Raw genomic sequence first — 20,637 nt, 5'->3', positions numbered from 1 at the left:
GCTCATCGGTCTTCTCCGCATTAGACTCTCCAGCTGCTTCTCTGATGCCTCTGTGTCTAGCCAGTCATTACACTGGCTGCCTATACACTAAAGAACTCAATTCAAACTCATTACCCGCACCCATAATGCTCTCCGTGGTGTCGCACCATCGTACATCGCTTCCCTCCTGTCCATACATCACCCATCCCGTGCGCTCCGATCCGCTAACACATTCAAACTAAATGCCCCTCTAATATAAACCTCACATGCTCGTCTCCAGGACCTCACTAGAGCTGCACTGATCCTCTGGAACGCACTACCCAAAGACAATCCACAAAACTTCAGACGTGTCTTAAAAACGCATCTTTTCAAAGAAGCATACCAAACCTCCTGATCTAGTCCCCCACCTCCAGAGCATGCCACCTGTCCTTCCCTATTACTTCCCACGCTTTCCACTTTGCCTATCGTGTACATCTCCTGCCCCTTTACCTCCTTATAACCCGTCCCCTATTGTTTCGTAATAACTGATACAACATGTAATTGTTGCATTATTTGTGTTTACCCCTGCTTTGAAAAGCACTGCGGAATAAGTTGGCACTATACAAATAAAAATTATTATTATGTGGTGTAATATGTAATCATGATGTAGTGGGATTATTTGCCCCTTACACAGTGTAAATTGGTAATGTTGGTCTTGGAATGTTAATTTATGTCAGGGACACTTAATGGGTTAGAAATAAGTAGTGAACTGGCCTTTACCCCTTCCTACTACCTTTGTGGCTGCAGCTGGCAATTTGTTAACCCCTGCTTACTTTTGTTTGCCCAACCTGCTGCTGGTTTGGGCCCACCTACAACATTGGGCTACTTTGTAATTTTTATTCTAAGGCAAATTTCCAATCCGCCCCTGTCAACAGTACAGAGAAAAAAAAGTAAATGAACTTTTGAATTTAATAATGTGTTGATCCCAATTTATTTCAGTGCATCAATATTTCTAGGATGCTTTTTTTATTGCACAGCCCTCTTCAGGACAAGACCTAGCATTTTTGACAAGATTAAGTTAAGGACTCTGATTTGGCCATTCCAAAACACAAATCATATAATTTTTCAATCATTCTTTAGTCCATTCCCTTCTGTGCTTTGGGTAATTCTAGGTTCTCACAACTTAAGACTAGAGATGAGCGAACGTACTCGGTAAGGCCGATTTCGCAATCGAGCACCGCGATTTTCGAGTACTTCACTATTTGGGTGAAAAGATTCGGGGGTCGCCGGGGGGCGGGGCGTGGTGGAGCGGGGGGTTGCAGCGCGGAACAGGGGGGAGCTCTCTCCCCCCCCCCCACTCCCCTCTGCAACCCCCCGCTCACCCACGCTCCCCCCAAATCTTTTCACCCGACTAGTGAAGTACTCGAAAATCGCGGTGCTCGATTGCGAAATCGGCCTTACCGAGTACGTTCGCTCATCTCTAGTTAAGACCCAGAAAACCCTTTTAAATACAGCTGCCAGCTTTAATACAGATGATATGGACAAATGCAAGTTCCAATGTTATGATTCTAGGACAAAGTGTGTCAGTCACCATTACCAGAAATTAGGATTTTAAATTGCAATTCTTCTAATAGTTTACTAATTATTATTATTATTACAACAAAGTGTCAAAATTCATTCCAAATACATTTGGAATACAATATGGAATCTAAGGGCTGGAACTTAACTGAAAATTTACTTTTATATAAGTTAGCAAACTATGGGGGACATTAATACAGTGCTGCACACCAGAATTCCGTCATAGAAAAGTCACAAATTTTGTGAGTTCTGCTTACGCAAATATATTATGACTTTTTTATTCTCTGCGCCACTCTCGCCACTGTCACGAAAACTGGGTGGGTCTTGTTGGGAAGGGATGTGGCCACAGCGGACAGACACATTTCTGTATTACAGCAGAAAGTTGCATTGTGTGCCAGTGGAAATTCTACTAAGACCGGCATTGGAAATGCCGGTGTTATTATATTTTCCCCTATATGTTCATGGTTTTTGTACAGTTTTTAAATAGAAAATGCTGCAGTTTTTGTGTCAATTTGTCCTTTGTTTTTGTTTTTTTAGCCAAAGCCAGAAGTGGATCCAGCAGGAAGGAAAAGTCCTTACTTTTTATTTCCCATTGCTTTCGAATCCACTTCTGCCTTTGGCTCAAAACCGCCACAAAGACTGTATATATATGAAACTCTAAACTGGACATTTTCTTAAGCTACATAAGGTCAGAAAAATGCTCAATGCTCAAAAAAATCTGTGTTCTCACTCAATATTTTGCACTTTAGGGAATATTTGTGTCTCCAGTTTTGCAAATCATAGCAACACATCCCATATTTTGTGCTGAAAGTTTTGTCATGAAATTATGTAAACTGAAATGTGTTGTCTGCTGTCTGGACCCGGCCCATACGATAGAAAAAGCTTATTCCTTCCATCTGTTTCATCTATGACAGTACAAGTAACTTTTCCCATAAATCATTCATGTTTAGCTGAGTATAGCGATCAATTTCAGCACTGTTAGATGTGTAACTTTGAATACTGTGAATTCACAAGGCTCTTCATATTCCCAATGCATAATGAATTTTTATCGCTGGTAATTTTTGAAATGAAAGTGGTAAATAACATTACTTTTATCCCACATGATTTAATTTGTGGTATAGGGTGGCCCGAAAATCATCAGCCATCTTGGCGTGTCAGTCTACCAGCGTTCAGGTTCCAGGGAAAGCTGGGTGGCCAGACAGCTGTCACTCTGCTATTCCCGGCTTACATAGAAACCAGCTACGTTTCTTAAACCACCCCCCATTGTCTTGGAAGTGTTAATGTTCCCAGGCTGGAGAAGCAAAGGTCCTTCTCATAAAAGCAAGGGGGCAGTGACAAGAATGTGCTAATTTGTATATGGCCCTGGCTCTCTTTTCAAGCAAGAGACACAAGGTAGACAAATCAGCACCAGAGATAAATCATAGGGAAAATCTATAATAGGGTTTATGGATCACCGAAAGTTTCTAGCGCAACGGCGAATATATTTTCACAACTGGGAGGGCGCATCCACTCCCGTCATTATGTGACCCTCAGAAAGGCTAATTGATGACTGTCAAAAGGGACTAGAGGGGCCTTGGAGCTAGGCAGAACTTTCCCACCCCTTGACATGTCTCACATGACCGACAGTAGTTGGCTACATGAGTACTCATCTTGGGCCAGAGGTAAAGGTGGGCTAGCTGGGCTTTGGTTTTACTGACTCCTAGGTGTCCAGCCAATGGTATTTTGTGGGTAATCCGTAGCAACTCTGCCCTAAACTGGTGGGGCACAATCTATTGCTTCTCTCTCAGCCACTCCTGCTGGGGATTGCATGGGAGGGTCTCTCTATATAATCTCCCCAAAAGACCCTCTCTGTATCTGGCCTGGAGGGGGTTTTCTCAGAGAGCTCCCTCAATGGCCCCAGGGTGGCGTCGCCATACATAGCAGCCTGGGATTCCTGGAAGTGATATTGAAGTCGATACCGCAGCGGGCTCTTTCGGGAGCGGCTCAGAGCTGTCCTCTGTTCAGCTGGATAGGGAGGCCGAGTGTCCGGAAGGCAATGGAGTTCCTGCATTTCAGGCACTGTGGCTGCAGATGACAGCAAATATGCCAGCAAGTCCTTGGGGTGTCACACCCCCTGTCCTTCCTGACTGGCACACCCCTGTACCTGAGTGGATCTCGGTCCTGCCACTACCCATCGCACTGCACATGGAGGTGGGTAATACCAGCCTCACAGGGGTTGAACCCACATGGTCATCACATACTTCCCTAGTGTTGGCACTCACTGTTAAATGCATCGGTGGATCTTCAGTGACACTGCAAGTGGGTGTGATATTAGTGAGCCCCGCCGTATTATAGATGTATGTATTCACATCACCATTGTACAGTAATACCCCAGTGAGCTTGAGAGAGGTGCATACTGCGTCAGAAATGATGTTGCTACACCAGTCTAGTGCATCACAGGGTCATGCATTGCAGTGACCTCATTACCCACAGCGACATTGCACAGGGGGCCAAAGCTTATGGAGTCTTGTGGCGCATATTGAGCCGTTACCTCCCCAAGGTCTGTCACCAGTAAGTCATTGACGTTTTTCGACACCCCCCCACTTCCTTCATCCCCCTCCCTGCATCCCAATCAAGGTACACCTGGCAGGGTAGAGTGGGTGTCCCCAATTCCGATCATAATCATAGTCCTTCTGGGAATTATGTCCGTGGGGAAAGCCAGTTCAGCGTGGATGATGGTCACCTCAGCACCTGTGTCCAGTTAATCTACAGTCACGTTCTCACCCACGGTGACTGATTGCAGGGATTTATTCCTTCTTCCAGAATGCCCACCCACCAACAATGCAGCTGGAGCCATCGCAGGGGGCTTGGGGGGGGCAGCCTCCTACCTTTTTTCAGGGCAGTTGATACTGACATGGCCCATTTTACTGCAGGAAAAACATCAGTGGGTGTCAGCAGGTGGCCTAAAGGGAAGAGAGGGAGCAGACCCCCCTGAAGTTCTAGGAACATAGGCAGAGGGTCTGTCAGAGTTACTGTTCTGCTTACCCCATTTCCAGCTAGTTCCGGATTTCCGAGGGTCTGGCTTCTGATTGGTGGTGTAGTTGGTGGTGATCTGGGCTGCTTGAGCCAAATCCTTGGGTTCACAGTCTACGACGAACTGTCGCAACTCTTCCGGGCAGACCTCCAAAAACTGTTCCTTCTTCATCAAGTTGCTCAGGCTGTCGTAGGTGGTGATGAATATTCCCCTGGGTCCATTGCTGGAAGGCAGTACTCAGGCCATCTGCCAGGTTGATGTAGCTGTCCAGTGATCCGAGATGCAGGTACCAGAAATTTTGGTGGTACCCCTTTGGAGTAAGGTTGTACTTGCAAATCAAGGCTGCCTTAATGGCCCAGGCCAATCAGTGGCCGATGCGTCACTTGTTATGTGCCGACCACTGACCTGGGCGGCAGTACTTGCCGTCCATCATGGTCGGAGCAGGGGCGGAAGATGGAACTTTGCCAGCTTCTGCCCTGCGATCGGATGGTTGCCAGAGGGAAAGAAGAGGAGCAGCAGCCTCCTGGTGGCCGGCCCCATACGGCACAGGTGAGTATGATTTTTTTTTGACACAACCCCCTTAAATACTAATGCACGCTTACATACATTTCACTCTGGATGTACTTTCTGATTCAATTTGCAGGAAACTAATAAAGACACCTGACTAGAAATGCTGAAAAGATTGTAGGAAAATGCCACATTAGAAAATACCTTTGGAGCCATTTGTGGCATTATATGAGTACTTGGGCCTTTATTTATTTGGAGCCAGCCCTGACATGTAGTATACAAACTTTTAACCAATCATAATTCATTCATAGACCCCAATTATGTGACTGTATAATATTGTACTACACCCAAACTGGTAGAAAATGGACGCATTTTCTTTAAAAGTACAAAAATGATGACATAACAAAGGAGAGTGATAGGCATTAGGGAATAGAAACATGATAAAAAAAATACCTGGCAAGACCAGAAGATGTATAATACACAACCAAAGGCCGAACCTGGTAAACAAATGCAAGGCAGCTGGGCTTTGAAGGTCCATATGTGGACGTGGTTTAAAGTAAGTAATGTACATGCATAAGCATATCTCATCAGAGTATTAGCTATACTATTTGTTAGCTGGACTAAATTTGTGGCATAAACATATGGAACTTAATAGTTTGGAACACATTTTAGATAATGACTATATTGATACACTTTGAATGCCTCATCTATAATTTATTAATTATATGAAGAGTTTTTGCAATATTGTGACTTTGCATAACAACAAGGCGTGAATTAACTGACCTCCAGATACAATACTTTATAGCAGTAGAGAAAAATCGCATTGACATCACACATTCAAACAAGTTCCAATTCTGACAGCTTATAAAACATAGATTGCATGGGGCAAATTTATAAATTCAGCCAATTCTTTTGCAGACAGATATGCTTTATTGAGTGGTATGTGATTCTTGTTTAAGAATTGCATCATGTGACCACAACATAACTTTAATAAATCAATTCTCAGGTATAGAAAGAATTCTGATACATGCTGGATGCATCCAGGATTATCATGCCGATTTCTCCATCTACTGGTCTATAAAAACATTACATAGCCATCATCATTGTATGAAGTGCGCAATAAATCATATTTCATACATTTTTTACGTTAAAGTGATAGCATTTCACAATCCAAGGACCAAACAATCCTGAACATAGACAAAGACAATACATTGATGACAACAATGTCTACAATGTATGATACATAAAATACACAATGATGGTGTCTTATGAATGCATGAAGTTGAGTATTATTATACACAGACCAAACTTCCAAGACATTTCTAATGTTTACTTGAATGAGCAATTTGATGTCAATTAGATAGGTATTACAGTTTTTAAAAATAGTCTTCTAACTACTGGGATGCCAACCATTACCAAGATTAAGGTGCTTCAAATACTGCAACAAAAGATCACTTTTGATAATTAGTATGAATTTTCTGTTTTTTTTGGCTGCATACTAGAATAGTTTGAATGTCCAATGCAAAAGCTATAACTAGGCCTTCTACCTACTTGCCAGTAAATTCACACACAACCATATCTAATGATGAGGTATGCTATAAAATGCTTATACATTATAAAATATATCCATATATCATATGCCATGTTTTACTGAAGTATGTTTACTAAACTGTCCCCTTTTATTATAATCCCTTTTTTTTATTTGAGGAGTAGGCATCATCCTCTCCCCAAACTGTACCTTCCAGGTCATTCCCTCAGCTCCCTCGCTTACTTTTCACTCCTTCGAAGTCCACACCCTGCGACTCTTCCGCCCACTGCCTCTGCGTGTCGCAGTTATCTACCGCCCCCCAGGTCCTACCCGCCTGTTTCTAGACCACTTTGCTGCCTGGCTCCCCCACTTCCTATCCTGTGAAATGCCAACCCTCATCCTTGGTGATTTCAACATTCCTACTAACGACTCTAGCTCCTCATCTGCCTCCCGGCTCTTAACACTTACCTCCTCCCTTGGCCTATCGCTAATCTCTGACTCCCCCACTCATAGAGATGGTAACACTCTCGATTTAGTTTTCCTCCGTCTCTGCTCTGCTTCTCACTTTACTAACTCCCCACTTCCACTCTCGGATCACAACCTTCTCTCTTTCTCCATCAGGCACCCTAGCATCTCTCCTGACCCTCCTATCTATCGCACCTCTAGGAACCTCCAGTCTGTCCGCACTAAACAGTTTGCCGAAGCTATTCAGTCCTCCCTATCGCCCATCTCTCGCCTCCCCTGCCCTAACCTGGCAGCCGAATACTACCACACCACCCTCAGCCGTGCCTTGGATGAAGTGGCACCGCCCATGACGCGAGCTGTCAAACGCAGACCACGGCAACCCTGGCCCACGTCCCAAACACGCTTCATCCGGCGGTGCTCTAGGTGCGCCGAGCGGCTGTGGAGAAAGTCAAAGCTGCCAGCAGACTTCCTCCACTTCAAATTCATGCTTAAAATGTATAACCTAGCCCTTCACCATGCCAAACAAGTTTATTTCACCTCCCTTGTCTCCTCACTATCCCACAACCCCAAACAACTCTTTGAGACCTTTCACTCCCTCCTCAGCCCCAAGGAACAGGCCCCTGCGACAGACCTGACTGCTGGAGAGCTAGCTGCCTATTTCAAAGAAAAAATTGACCACATTCGAAAAGAAATCTCTGAAAGCTGCGTGGTTAGCCCTGATCCCAGCTTCATCAGCACTGCACCCAGCACCTACTCACTATCTACGTTAGAACCAACGACAGAGGAAGAAGTCTCCAGGCTCCTTTCCACTGCCCGCCCTACCACCTGCGCCAGCGACCCTCTCCCCTCTCACCTCCTCCGCTCCCTTTCCCCAGCTCTCATTACTCACCTTACCACAATCTGCAACCTCTCCCTAACCTCTGGCACTTTTCCCTCCTCATTCAAACACTCCATTATATCCCCTCTGCTTAAAAAACCAACCCTGGACCCGACTAATGCTGCTAACTACCGACCCGTCTCAAACCTCCCATTTATCTCCAAATTACTGGAACGCCTGGTCTACTCCCGGCTTACTCGCTTTCTCTCTGACAACTCACTCCTCGACCCCCTCCAGTCTGGTTTCCGCTCTCTACACTCGACCGAAACTGCCCTTACAAAAGTAACAAATGACCTGATGACTGCAAAGTCGAGAGGATATTACTCTCTACTAATCCTCCTTGACCTGTCTGCTGCATTTGACACGGTCGACCATAATCTCCTTCTCACTATGCTCCACTCTATTGGTCTAAAGGATACTGCTCTCTCCTGGTTCTCCTCCTACCTCTCTGACCGCTCTTTCAGTGTTTCCTTTGCTGGTTCTATCTCTGCTCCACTTCCTCTCGCTGTCGGGGTACCCCAGGGCTCGGTCCTTGGTCCCCTTCTTTTCTCTATCTATACAGCCCCAATTGGACAAACCATCCACAGATTTGGCCTCCAATACCATCTCTATGCTGACGACACCCAACTATACACCTCCTCTCGTGAAATCTCTGGACCATTCCTCCAAAATATCACCGACTGTCTGTCTGCTGTCTCTAACACTATGTCCTCCCTTTTTCTCAAACTAAACCTCTCTAAAACTGACCTCCTTGTCTTTCCACCTTCTAACCGACCTCCCCTCAACATCTCCATTCCAGTGTCTGGCACCATCATAACCCCCCGACGGCATGCCCGATGCCTTGGCGTCACACTGGACTCTGACCTCTCCTTTGCCCCCCATATCCAATCTCTGGCCCAAACATGCCACATGCACCTCAGAAATATTGCTAAAATACGTCCGTTCCTAACCACGGACACGCTAAAGACGCTCGTGGTTGCGCTCATCCACTCCCGGCTTGACTACTGCAACTCGCTACTCATTGGCCTCCCCCGCACTAGACTCGCTCCGCTCCAATCCATACTAAATGCAGCAGCTAGACTCATTTTTCTATCCAGTCGTTATTCAGACGCCTCTGCATTATGCCAGTCGCTGCATTGGCTGCCCATCCACTGCAGAACTAAATTTAAACTCCTCTACCTCACTCACAAAGCTCTGCATGGCGCTGCACCACCATACATCGCCTCCCTACTGTCAGTACACCACCCAGCCCGCTCACTCCGATCGGCTAACACCCTCAGACTAAACACCCCTGTAATACGAACCTCTCATGCTCGCCTACAGGACTTCACTAGAGCAGCACCCATCCTCTGGAATGCTCTACCCCAAGGCATCCGGACAATTCCCGATGCACGAAATTTCAGACGTGCCTTAAAAACGCACCTCTTCAGGGAAGCATACCAAATCTCCTGACCTAGTCCCCTGCCCCTCACTATGGTGCTCCACCCTGTTTGCCTTCTGATAAATGATCTGTACATAATATTTCCTATTGCCTGTGTTCCCCACCCCCTGCACCTCCTGTACCACCCTCAACCCATTTGTGTCTAACCCAATGTACCTTATATTGTAATTGTTGTATTGTTTTGCATTTATCCATGCCTGAAAGCGCTGCGGAATAAGTTGGCGCTATACAAATAAAGATTATTATTATTATTATTATTAGTTGGACTGGGAGTCTCCAAGGTCCTGGAACCTGCAACTTCTACAGCTACAGCACTGCCCTCTTTCAATTGCTTCCTAGTAGCAGACTGTAGACTCCTTAGGATAGGTCATCAATGTTTGATTAGTAGCGATATGACCACTGTAAAGAGCCCACAATCCTCATATGTGAATTGTAAATTTGCTGCTGATTTCATACTATGCATTGTAAAAGGTTGAAAATTTGCAATGTAAGTCAACATGCTGCATATTTAAAGGGGTTGTCTCCGATTTATTTTCTTAAACCACAGTCAATGGTAAAAACAAGTGTACCTATTAGTCTGTATTTCCTTCATTATCACTTTGAAGCTGTATTCTATATTTTGTGTGCACTTCTGTATAAGCAAAAGGATTACAGTAACTAAATAATTAAATGTTTGCAGTAAGGAAAAATGGTGGATGTGTTCAAAAGAGGCATTTGTGGCCAAATAAGTTGAATAAATGGGATTTCCAAAGTGGTATTGTGGAAGCCCATATAGACATTAGTGTTTAGTCGAATGAATCCACTTATAATAACGAGGCCAGGTGACTCTCTAATGTGTATGAGGGCTGCTCAACTTTTCACCCAAAATTCAACACCTGATCCTTTTGTTCCCTGAGAGATCAGCCAATGCCAGAGTTTAGTTTCTTAAAGTCAAAAACATTTGGCCAAGCAGAACATTCATGTGTATGGGGAAAGCGAAGGAAACAGCTGTTGGCCAAACAATCGATCTGAAATTTATTGAAGGTTTACGGGCATCTTAGCTGTGAGATCGCTTCATTGTATGTCATAGTAGTATACTAGGGATCGTGAGTACAATGTTATTGTATTAACGTATCAAGTGAATGGATATGCTACTAGATAAAAATTGTTTTTCTTTTATATACTATGTAAACAGGACACTTCAGAGAAATTCTATAAAATACAAATCAAAGGCAGAGTGCCTCCTTGTAATGTTGTGCAAAGAACATGACATTTATAAGTGCCAGAAACACATCTCATAGGGTATTCTGCACCAGCTGGAGTTTCCTGAAAAATTTCAGGACCATGGATAAACAGAGACCAAAATGGCAACAATTTATGCTATTTGGGATGGATATCCCTAATGCTATTTGGGATATCCATCCCAAATAGTATTAGGGATGGATATCCGAAACATTCGGATAATGTAACCAGACTATATGTCAGACATATATGATGCACATAACCACAATACTTATATACATACAAGAACCTACACCGACTAATAAGCGGTAAATGAATAGATTATGAAAATGAATGAAAAGGCAGTAAGCATCATGTAGAAGATTCAGCAGCCTATGTCACATATATCACATAGTCAGTGCAGCAGTTCATAAAATTGCTATGGGCAAAAATTTTACCTGTAACTGTACTCTGAATAGTAGCCACCTTATTACTTATTCCAATACAGCATTTGCAAAGAGGGAGTATTACTTCTATAAGTGCCTTTCAACGTATCTCAATAACCCTCCATTCTGCATGCTGTGGACCATCCTGGGGCGACTAGGAATTTTACCTTTAGGAAACGATCATTAGTTAAAATGAACCAATATTTTTCTAAAATATTTAGAATATTCTTATAGGAGTCAGTATATGTGGTAAGAAAATTCAGATGTCAAATCAATCCTTTTTCAACCCACTGCATCTTTTTGTTCTCTAAACCATCAGATTGTTAACGCGTTAGCTCTGTTAAAAGCAGAAGATATGAATTGTAAAACTTTTCAATGAAACATTTCTTTATAATGTCACTTTGCCGTATAAAACCCATAAAAAAAATAATCATATATATATATATATAATTGTTTTTTTTAAGGAACTTTGATTTAGCCAGAATAAACAACAACTAATCAAAGGCAGCTGGCACCGCAGGTGCCCATGTTGGTAATACATCACAATGCATAATTACAAAAACAGAGAAGCCATCAGTATGTGTGTACATTCCACCGAACACATAATATTTGGCTATACAATTTTTATTTTTAACTATATCAAATGTTGCTAATGAAAAGAACCATAAAAGAAGAGACTCCAAGTCCGGAGACCAAGTATAACAGAGAAAAAAGGGAATTGAGAAGAACACTAAACTCCCTCCCCTCAGCCCCCCAACAATGCAGCGCGACTCCTAAAAGGAGGGAACTGGCTAAAAAGACAGTATATCCCCACAATGCCTAGACAGGCATTTCCGTTGCCATCACAGGGCAGTTCATCCAGTCATCCCAAATCTTGTCGAATTTCTCCAGACATTCATTACCTGGCCATATACATCAGCTTGTACATTCGGATTTCAGAATTTACCACCTGGATCCATGCATTCTAAAATCCATATCTTTAGTACAACTGCACTTAATGCACTTGAATAATCTGTAGGGCATAATAATTTTTCATTTTTTAAAATGTCAACTCTTAAAAATTAAAAATCTACTATGGTCCACTGGCTTAAAGAAAGTTTTAGAATATTTTTATTTTCTATTAAAACTAACAAATCTATATTTCAGAGAGGTGGTGGAAATATTACTGGTAAAAAACAGGCCCCAATCATAAGTAATGAACTCCAAAAAGTATCTGTAGTACCATTCCAAATGATGAAGAGATAAGTATCAATGTATCTCGGAAACAAAATGATCTGTTTCATCCACCAGATATTTTCATAAATACATTTGTGAAACTAGGGGCAGACAGCGTGCCCATAGCGGTGCCCCTAGTTTGCAAATAAACGCCAGACTGAAACATAAAGAAATTTTGTTTCAAAACAAAATTAAAACCTTTGATGTCACCTTGGTTTCCTCCATATTTAGCCTCTCCCAGCTTTACTACACGACTTGACCAAATGATTGTGAATACTAGACTAAAACATGCAAACAGATTGGGACATTTTAATTGAAATTCTGCATGACTATGTTTTTACAAAGTGTCAGGTGCCAAGTGCATAAGTAGTGTGTATATGGTCAATTCCTTCAATGACTATAGGTCCTAAGCAGAGAAGAGTTACTGCTCATGTTGATATAATCTCACTTGATCATAGTATATGCAGTACCAGTGACAAGGGCATACAATATATTCATTATAGCCCAGGCAAATGGTCGGATCAGCTTACTGGCATTCCAATTCCATACAGGAGACTTGAAGTATGTCCTCCATAAGGTAAATGTGTTATGTTGTATTTTATTTCTTTTCCCCTTATTTTTAATTTGTAGTTCTTCTCAATAAAACACACAGTTTAACCCTTTGCAATCCAATTTTGGATTCAGGGTTTTCCTAGGGGGTTTTCTCTTTCTGCCATTATACAACAGCACCATCTGCTGGTTAGAGCCTGTACTGTGGTATGGAACATGCTGGAGAGGCCACCGACAACACAGCAGCCAGTAATATACAGTAAGAATACCCTACCGGACGTCTTCCGACATCTGAGCTGTACAGCCTTCAATCAGAATGTCTTCAGACGTCAGACAGTGGATGGGAAAGGGTTAATGCTGAGTTGGAGCTAGGATATGACATTTTCCAGACATCTTGAACTATAATTATTGTGCTTTGTATCATAACAGAAAACATTTCTTTTGCAATACCCATAGTGCACTTTGTGTTACACCTCTCAAGTCCTATTCTGAAGCACAAAGATGCTATTCCTTATTTGCTGCTGGAAAACTGCACTATTTGCTTTGTGCACTCATGATGGCCTTGCTTCAAACAATATGAGCAACCTGTTCTGTACGCTGTGTACTGTATTTGCTGTGGAAATTCCCTAATAAAACTTCTACAATTAATATTTGAAAATCCTCAAGCACCGACAAAACATCAGAAATATACCGAGCATGCGTTTTTCAATGTTTCTGCTAATCCTTAGATAAATAGTCTGATTATATTCTTAAACATTTATCAGCATTACCAGAAATATTAATTTTATTACTTTTATATATAGTCAACATGTACAATGTTTATTTCTTATCAAAAATTTAGACATCAATTTTTAGCATCATCTATGTTGATTGTCTAAAGCTGGGTTCCCACAGGGCGGATTCCCACTGCAAATCTGGCGGTTTGGCCGCAGCGAAAAAACGCAAGATTTCCGTGCTTTTCTGTTGCGGCTGGTGCTCCCACAGAGGAGAGCATGGCCACAGCGGGAAAAAAAAATTGACATGCTGCGGCCGGGGAATCCATGCCGCAGCACCGGTTTTCCCGCGACAGATTGACCTTCCCGCGTAGACGAGATTTTTGACAAATCTTGTCTACATGGCTGGCTAACCCTGGGATTAGCGGCCGCAGGCAGATCTGCTGCAGCAAAATTCTGAATGGAATTTCCGCGGCAAATCTGCCCTGTGTGAACCCAGCCTAAATGTAAAGAAGTTAACACAAACTCAGCAGGAAACGAATTTAGGGCAATCTTCACACAACCATCTTTGCTCAGGTATGTACACAGACAAAATCTGCACGCTAAACTTGGAGAACAGAAGACACTGTCTTGAAAGGGTTCATTCTCACAAGCAGGTACTGCACATCCGCACGTACAGGAAAATGTAAGACCTATTCTATTTTACTGTGTTTTGTGCAGCAAAAGTCCCATAGTAGTCTATGGGAGGTGCGAAAATATGCAAGGGTAATGGTGTGACACTGCGTAAAATGCGTGGAAAATAACACATCTGGAGCTCATTAGGATTTAAATAGCCAGTAAAATCCATGGAAAGGATGTGTCACACGTGCGTGTGAACTAGCCTTGCGTGTGCAAACAGTACAGTACTAAGCGCAGAAATGCGCAACAGAGATTATGTACCTCTTCATACTTAGTTCATGCATAAATATGCTGCGGTGAGCATTTTTGCACATTGTCTCGTATGAAGCTACCTTGATTGACAGGTATGCAGTGAATAGAACCCATTTATTTTAATGGGTTTGTTCATGTGAGCATTTTTTGCACACGCATTTCGTTCACACACAAACATATGCATGTTCTATTTGTGTGTGTATTGTGCACGAACATAGCACATATTAAACTATTTTAACTTGATTGCCCATTGACATCAATGGGAGCATGCTTGCGTTTTTTTATGCATATGCAAATACACATGACATATGTAAGCAAAAAATTGAGAAAGGGATTAAACAGATGAGCGTATATCGCAATACGCCTGCTCTTGTGCAATTTTTTTGCGCAGTGAATAAGTGTATTTTGCGCTTGTGTCTGTGCAAATGTGGAGCGTATTTGGGCAGGCATCGCTCATTCACACGGACTGGGGAATCATTATGCCTTGATTTAAATAGCCAATTAGCCTAACTCATGCAGATGTGCATGTCTGCGCATCTCCTAAAGACCTCTATGGGGCTCTTTGGTGAGCAAACATGCACAAGATAGTGCAGATCCTATTTTTTCACACCCCCAAAAACAACAGGAGCAAAAAAAAGATGTGAGAATGAACCCATTGAAATAAATGCGTTCTGTTCTTTGTATTATGTGGATGGGATTTTCACACATGCAAAAATGAGCAAAAACACTCATCAGTTTAAGCCCTAAGGTTCAGACGACCGTATATCGACCAGGTATTCACGCCGGCAGATATATGGTGTCCCTCTCTGCAGGGGGAGGAGGCTGCAAGAGTCGGGAGCAGTGCTCTGAGCTCCTGCCCCCACTCTGCCTCTTCTCCGCCCCTCGGCACTATTTGCAATGGGAGAGGGCTGGACAGGGGTGGGGCTAAGTCTTGGGACTTAGCTCTGCCCCCGCCCCACCTCCTTTCATTGCAAATAGTGCCAAGGGGCGGAGAGGGGGCGGGAGCTCAGTTTTCATAGCTGGCCGATATGCGTTGTGATCTTATGCATTGGATTCCAATGCATCAGATCACATGGGCGTATTACTGAGACATAAATGCGCCCAGCAAAGCCAATATAGCGCTGGGCGTTTTACGTTGGGCCCAAAAGATAGTTCTGGAACTATCTTTTGGGACGGAATATGTCAGCCACTGAATGGGCTCCTATGGGAGCCCATGACAGCAGCCATAGGTGGGAGGGAGTTTAGCAGTATGGCTGTTAAACTCCCTTCCTTTGTTCTCCTCCCCCCCCATGCAGGCTCACCTATCGTTCCGCCCCGCTCGTTCTGTGCGATGGGAGGGGGCGGGGCTAAGCACCCACCCTCTTCCCATCCCTTGTCCATAGCCATCAATGGGAGGAGGTGGGGCAGACCGGCGCTTAGCTGCACAGCTGTTCCGCCCCCTCCCATTGCACAGAAAGAGCAGGGAGGAACGAGAGGTGAGTCTGCAATGGGTAGGGAGGGGAAATGGGCGATGGCCTGGTTAGCTCGGCGGGGGGAAACAATGCTATCAGCACTCCAACCCCCCACCCCACTCATGGAGAACAAGTGATAAAACTGATTGCTAAAATCAAGTAAGCTTGATTTTAAAGATCAGCAAAAGGTGCCTGAAATGCGGGTGTCCCGCGCCCATTTACACGCATCGATTATCGCTAAAACGATCGCCGATGAGCGAAGTTTTAGCGATAATCATCCAGTGTAAATGGGCCTTTATAGCCTGAAAAATATAGCCAAATGCACAATTTCCATAGTTTACATGTGTCTATTTGAAGCAAGGAACTTAGATTGCGAGCCCTATTGTGGAGAGGGAGTGCAGTGAACAGTGATTATCTCTGTCTAACACTGTGGTATACAACCTAGTACTACCTAAGCAACTTGGGATAAATAAGTCTAATGATGATCATTATGTGCCAGTCAGGGTGCCTTCCCCTGTTTTCTTTAAGACAAGCTCTATCTTATTTCAAAGTAGTAGAAATAGCTAAGAGGTGCTGTTGAATATCTAAGAGGGCTTACAGAATGGAAGGCATGCTATTTTGCACCTTTCTGATAGCCACATTAGGCAATGAGTGCAATGGTGCTCTCTAGTTCAACATTAGAAGACATCAGCAAGCTTCTATAAAGTGAACAGATCTTCCTGGTGTTGGGATCCTTGTAATGGCTGAATAAATATCTAGATTCACTAAAGAATTTACAACAAATTCAATACATCAATGAACAATTGTGCAATCTTAATAAAAACACATGGCATTCTGATGGACATTAACCTAGGCCACAGAATGGCTGGCTGTCATTTCAGTAGGCAACAGGTAAACACAAAGAACTGCAAAAATGGTGCTACATTCTAGTTTACAATGGCAATCTAAAGGTTAATTAAACAGCAGCAACAGACAATCTAAAGTCTAATATTAAAGACCTATTTTCATCAAGAACAGAATCCACAAGATAGAGCTAAAGAAATGTAAAGAGTCTCAGTCATGTGTAAGCAACACACAAAGTCCCTGTTTTCCTACCAAGCACTGCAGAATAGCAATTGTCCATTCACAGCACATACCACATCCTCTGCATTTTCCCTGATAATATATGTACAGTCCTTAACTCCAAGGCTACTTGGAAACACTGCAGCACATTGCAAAGTAACACTTTTCACAACACCAACCATTCTTAGAAACACCAATGAATAAATGAATGTAAGTGATGTTCAATGTAATGAGTACCTTAAGCCCAGCCTTTCGCAAACAATGCATTTCAAGCAAATTATGATTTCACCATTTTTACACAATAGAACCGTTATTTCATGTCATCACAAATAGAAATCCTTAGCTAAAATCCAGCACTTGGCATTTTAGGGCTGGCTGTTGCCACTTGGACAAAATAATTTATCGTAAATCATTATTATTTCATATTTTAGGTCAAAGAAACAGGCTTTTTTGCTAGCTCTATACATGCTGTTTCCAGGTATTCTGTCATGCTTCTATGATTTCCAAGAGCTGTCTCCTTTAAAATGCATATCTCCAAAGGTTGAAAGAGCAGATGCTGCAAATGATGACATGTATCACATACGGTAGTGTCTGCAGTGTGGGAATAGACAAAACAGGAGGGCCAGCTGCTGTTCCAACAAGCGATAGCTTATATTGAAAAACAGTCAACTCAGCTGTTATGAATGCACAGCCACCTTATGAAATAATATTAGATATATACACCTAGTTGCCAATACCTGTTGTACTCATTCACTAATGCTATGCAGTGTCTTGTACATTCCCACACTGCAGCAATCTCCCAACAAGCTCTGCATTGCATGAGGGGGTTGAGAGTTGTATTGCTGCCTAGGCCACAAAGGATTCATTCTTATTTTTACTATTCGATTTGACTTGCAGTAGCTCTTTTCATAGGCTGGAAACATAATAGTTGGAGGAAAAAGGATAGAGAGTAATATTTTGTTTCAGTTTAGACTGGATTGATTAAACCTCTAAACTCGATCCAAACAAAGCATCCTAAAGTGTATAAATACAGTGAAGTGTAATATAGAGCTATGGTGGGGAATGTGTCATTCGAAATCGTTTTTATGTTGCAACAAGTAACATTGTGAAGTCTGTAGAGGCAGCATCTGTGGTTCACGCTCATTATTCTTGTGCACCAGAATATAGAAGGATGAGTAATATATATATATATATATATATATTTGTGTGTGTTTATGCATTTATAAGATATATGATATGTAACATTTAGTGTAGCAGATTAAGGTATAACGACATGGTTAGGGCACAGCTTGAGCTACACATAAATCAACCAGCTTGTACCAATGTGTTATCTGGCATTAACTTGTCTGGTACATGTTTACTGTCATATTCAGACGTGACCACTCAAAGCATTATAAAAATAGAGCTCTTATCTTTATAAAATAGGCTGAATGGCAAATCAAGCCATTCCTATTTGCCATGCACATAACTGGTTACCTACCAGTTATGTAGTTGCTAGGATGAATGAAGATAACATATATACAGTTATTAATTATATGTGATATATATTTGTAAATATTTATATATATACACACATACACACATACATACATACGGTACTAGCTGGGGTCATTTTATGTCACTTTATTATTATTACTTTTTTTTTTTACAAACTGCACAGATCTTCCATTAAGGTAATCAGACCTGCCATAGAGGCAACATGAAGGCAGCAGAAACTACAAACCTGTTACCATGGAAATATAATTGTATCATCAAATCACAAGACCAAAGCAATATGTAAAATAACTAATAACAATGCTAATGACATCCAGCTTTATCACTTGCTGCTTTTAAGTCTTATCTATTTCTGTTGCTAGGATCATATGTAAATGCAGTAAGTGCTACCTACCTCAACCATTAAACAAGACATTTAACCATAGTTGCAGCTGTGTGACCTCCGATTGCCTTGAAATGTGTGATCGGTGCTGCTTGTACATGTAGACTTGTACTGCAGAGTCCAGCAACAGCATCCAGGATTAGGTGTGGGAATAATTCAATGGCAATGGGAAGGAGGGAGTTAATAAGAAAGGGTAGTTGAGGCAGATTAGTGTCCCAGCTTGTGGTAGATGTGGGGGTTCTACTTTAGTTTGAGGCTGCTGCAGTGTGAGTAACTATAGGACTGTGTACTGGTGAAGGCTGTACAGTTGGGAGGTGCTGGAGTCAGTCGCCACTGGCAGACAGCAGCAGACCAATAAGCTTGAACACTGTCAGCTCCCAGCACTGAGCTCCCCTTTCTGTGCTTGTTTCCTCATTTCCAAAGTGACGTCAAACAGCTTGGAGTTTTTCCTCTTTTCCCTTGCTGCATGCACAATTCATTTCACAGAGCGGCTATGAGAGGAATGTGCTCACACACTTATACATAACTAGAGGTGCAAATACCTTACCATAAAGACATTGTGAGATGCCAGCTTCACGGGCTTCACAATGACAGCTATGATATAGTCTGTGTCCTTACTTATCACTAGTATGAAATTCTTTGATTTCTGACTTTTTTTTATTTCTGGACCTAGTAAACGTTTAAAACAAATTATATAACCCTTTCATTGCTAGAGGCGACAATTTAGGCCTATAGTGATTGAGGCTTTCATCATTGTGATTGGAACAATTCATCATTCATACCCATAACCATAAATAGCCTAAGAAATGTAATTTTAGCATCAGTATCTTATTTAAATCCATAGAGAAATATTCAAATGTGTGGCTAAAAGGCTAAACTGTTTGAGCACACAGAGAGTAAAATATACACAGAATACAGATTAATTACTATATAGGAGTATGTACTGCTTCTCAAAAGCATATACATCAAAATCGCCAAAATCACAATCACTGTTTTTTGTATTTCCTGTGGCAAGTAGGATACTGCATAGCACCAGGGGTGTAACTAAAGGCTCAGGGGCCCGGGTGCAAAAGTTTAGCTCCCCCGCCTCACGGAGGGATGCACGCAGCCAAGGTCAGGGCAGCGCTGGGCCTCTTCCGGACACCCCTAGGAAAGGGATGCCCAATAGATTGTAGAGCAAGGAAAGAGTATGTTACGGGTGATGCCACCATTCGGGTACACACCAGAATGAGCTTCTGGCAGAGAATAACCACACCGTCTTCAGCGCCATTAGTTTTATGTACAGAGTTTGGAAATGCGTCCCAGCCTGACCGCGGGTCTCCAGAGCTGAACTCAGAGCATCATAAGCATGAGTGGTGCAGAAGACAGTGTTGTTAGCCCTATAGACATACACACCTATAAAGGCACATATATACTGTATACACAGAATACTGTACAGATACAGTATATACACAAACATATACAGGTACATATACAGTGTGTACCCGCACTGTACACATATAGTATATACACAAACATATACAGTGTGTACACAGAACACTGTACACATACACTATATACAGGCACATACACAGAACACTGTACACATACAGTATATACACACACATATACAGTGTGTACACACACTGTACACATACAGTATATATACACACATACAGGCACATATACAGTGTATACACAGAACACTGTACACATACAGTATATACACACACATACAGTGTGTACACGCACTGTACACATACAGTATATATACACACATATGAAGGCACATATATACTGTATACACAGAACACTGTACACATACAGTATATACACACACATATACAGT

At 42.4% G+C, this 20,637-nt stretch overlaps 1 protein-coding gene across 1 annotated transcript in view; it reads right to left on the bottom strand.

The window, feature by feature from the left end:
- PDE7B (phosphodiesterase 7B) overlaps window positions 1-19,086 on the bottom strand; it is a 266,770-nt gene extending 247,684 nt beyond the window's left edge. Inside the window, exon 1 of the mRNA XM_066605837.1 lies at window positions 18,822-19,086. Within this exon, the coding sequence (XP_066461934.1) occupies window positions 18,822-18,842 (21 nt within the window). The 5' untranslated portion in view covers window positions 18,843-19,086. The remainder of the gene's footprint in view (window positions 1-18,821) is intronic.
- Between the last annotated feature and the right edge of the window lie 1,551 nt (window positions 19,087-20,637).

Source organism: Eleutherodactylus coqui, chromosome 1 (assembly GCF_035609145.1).
Source record: "Eleutherodactylus coqui strain aEleCoq1 chromosome 1, aEleCoq1.hap1, whole genome shotgun sequence".
Taxonomy (NCBI): domain Eukaryota; kingdom Metazoa; phylum Chordata; class Amphibia; order Anura; family Eleutherodactylidae; genus Eleutherodactylus; species Eleutherodactylus coqui.
Note: the sequence above shows the minus strand (reverse complement) of the source record. Positions and strands in the feature narration are given on the sequence as shown.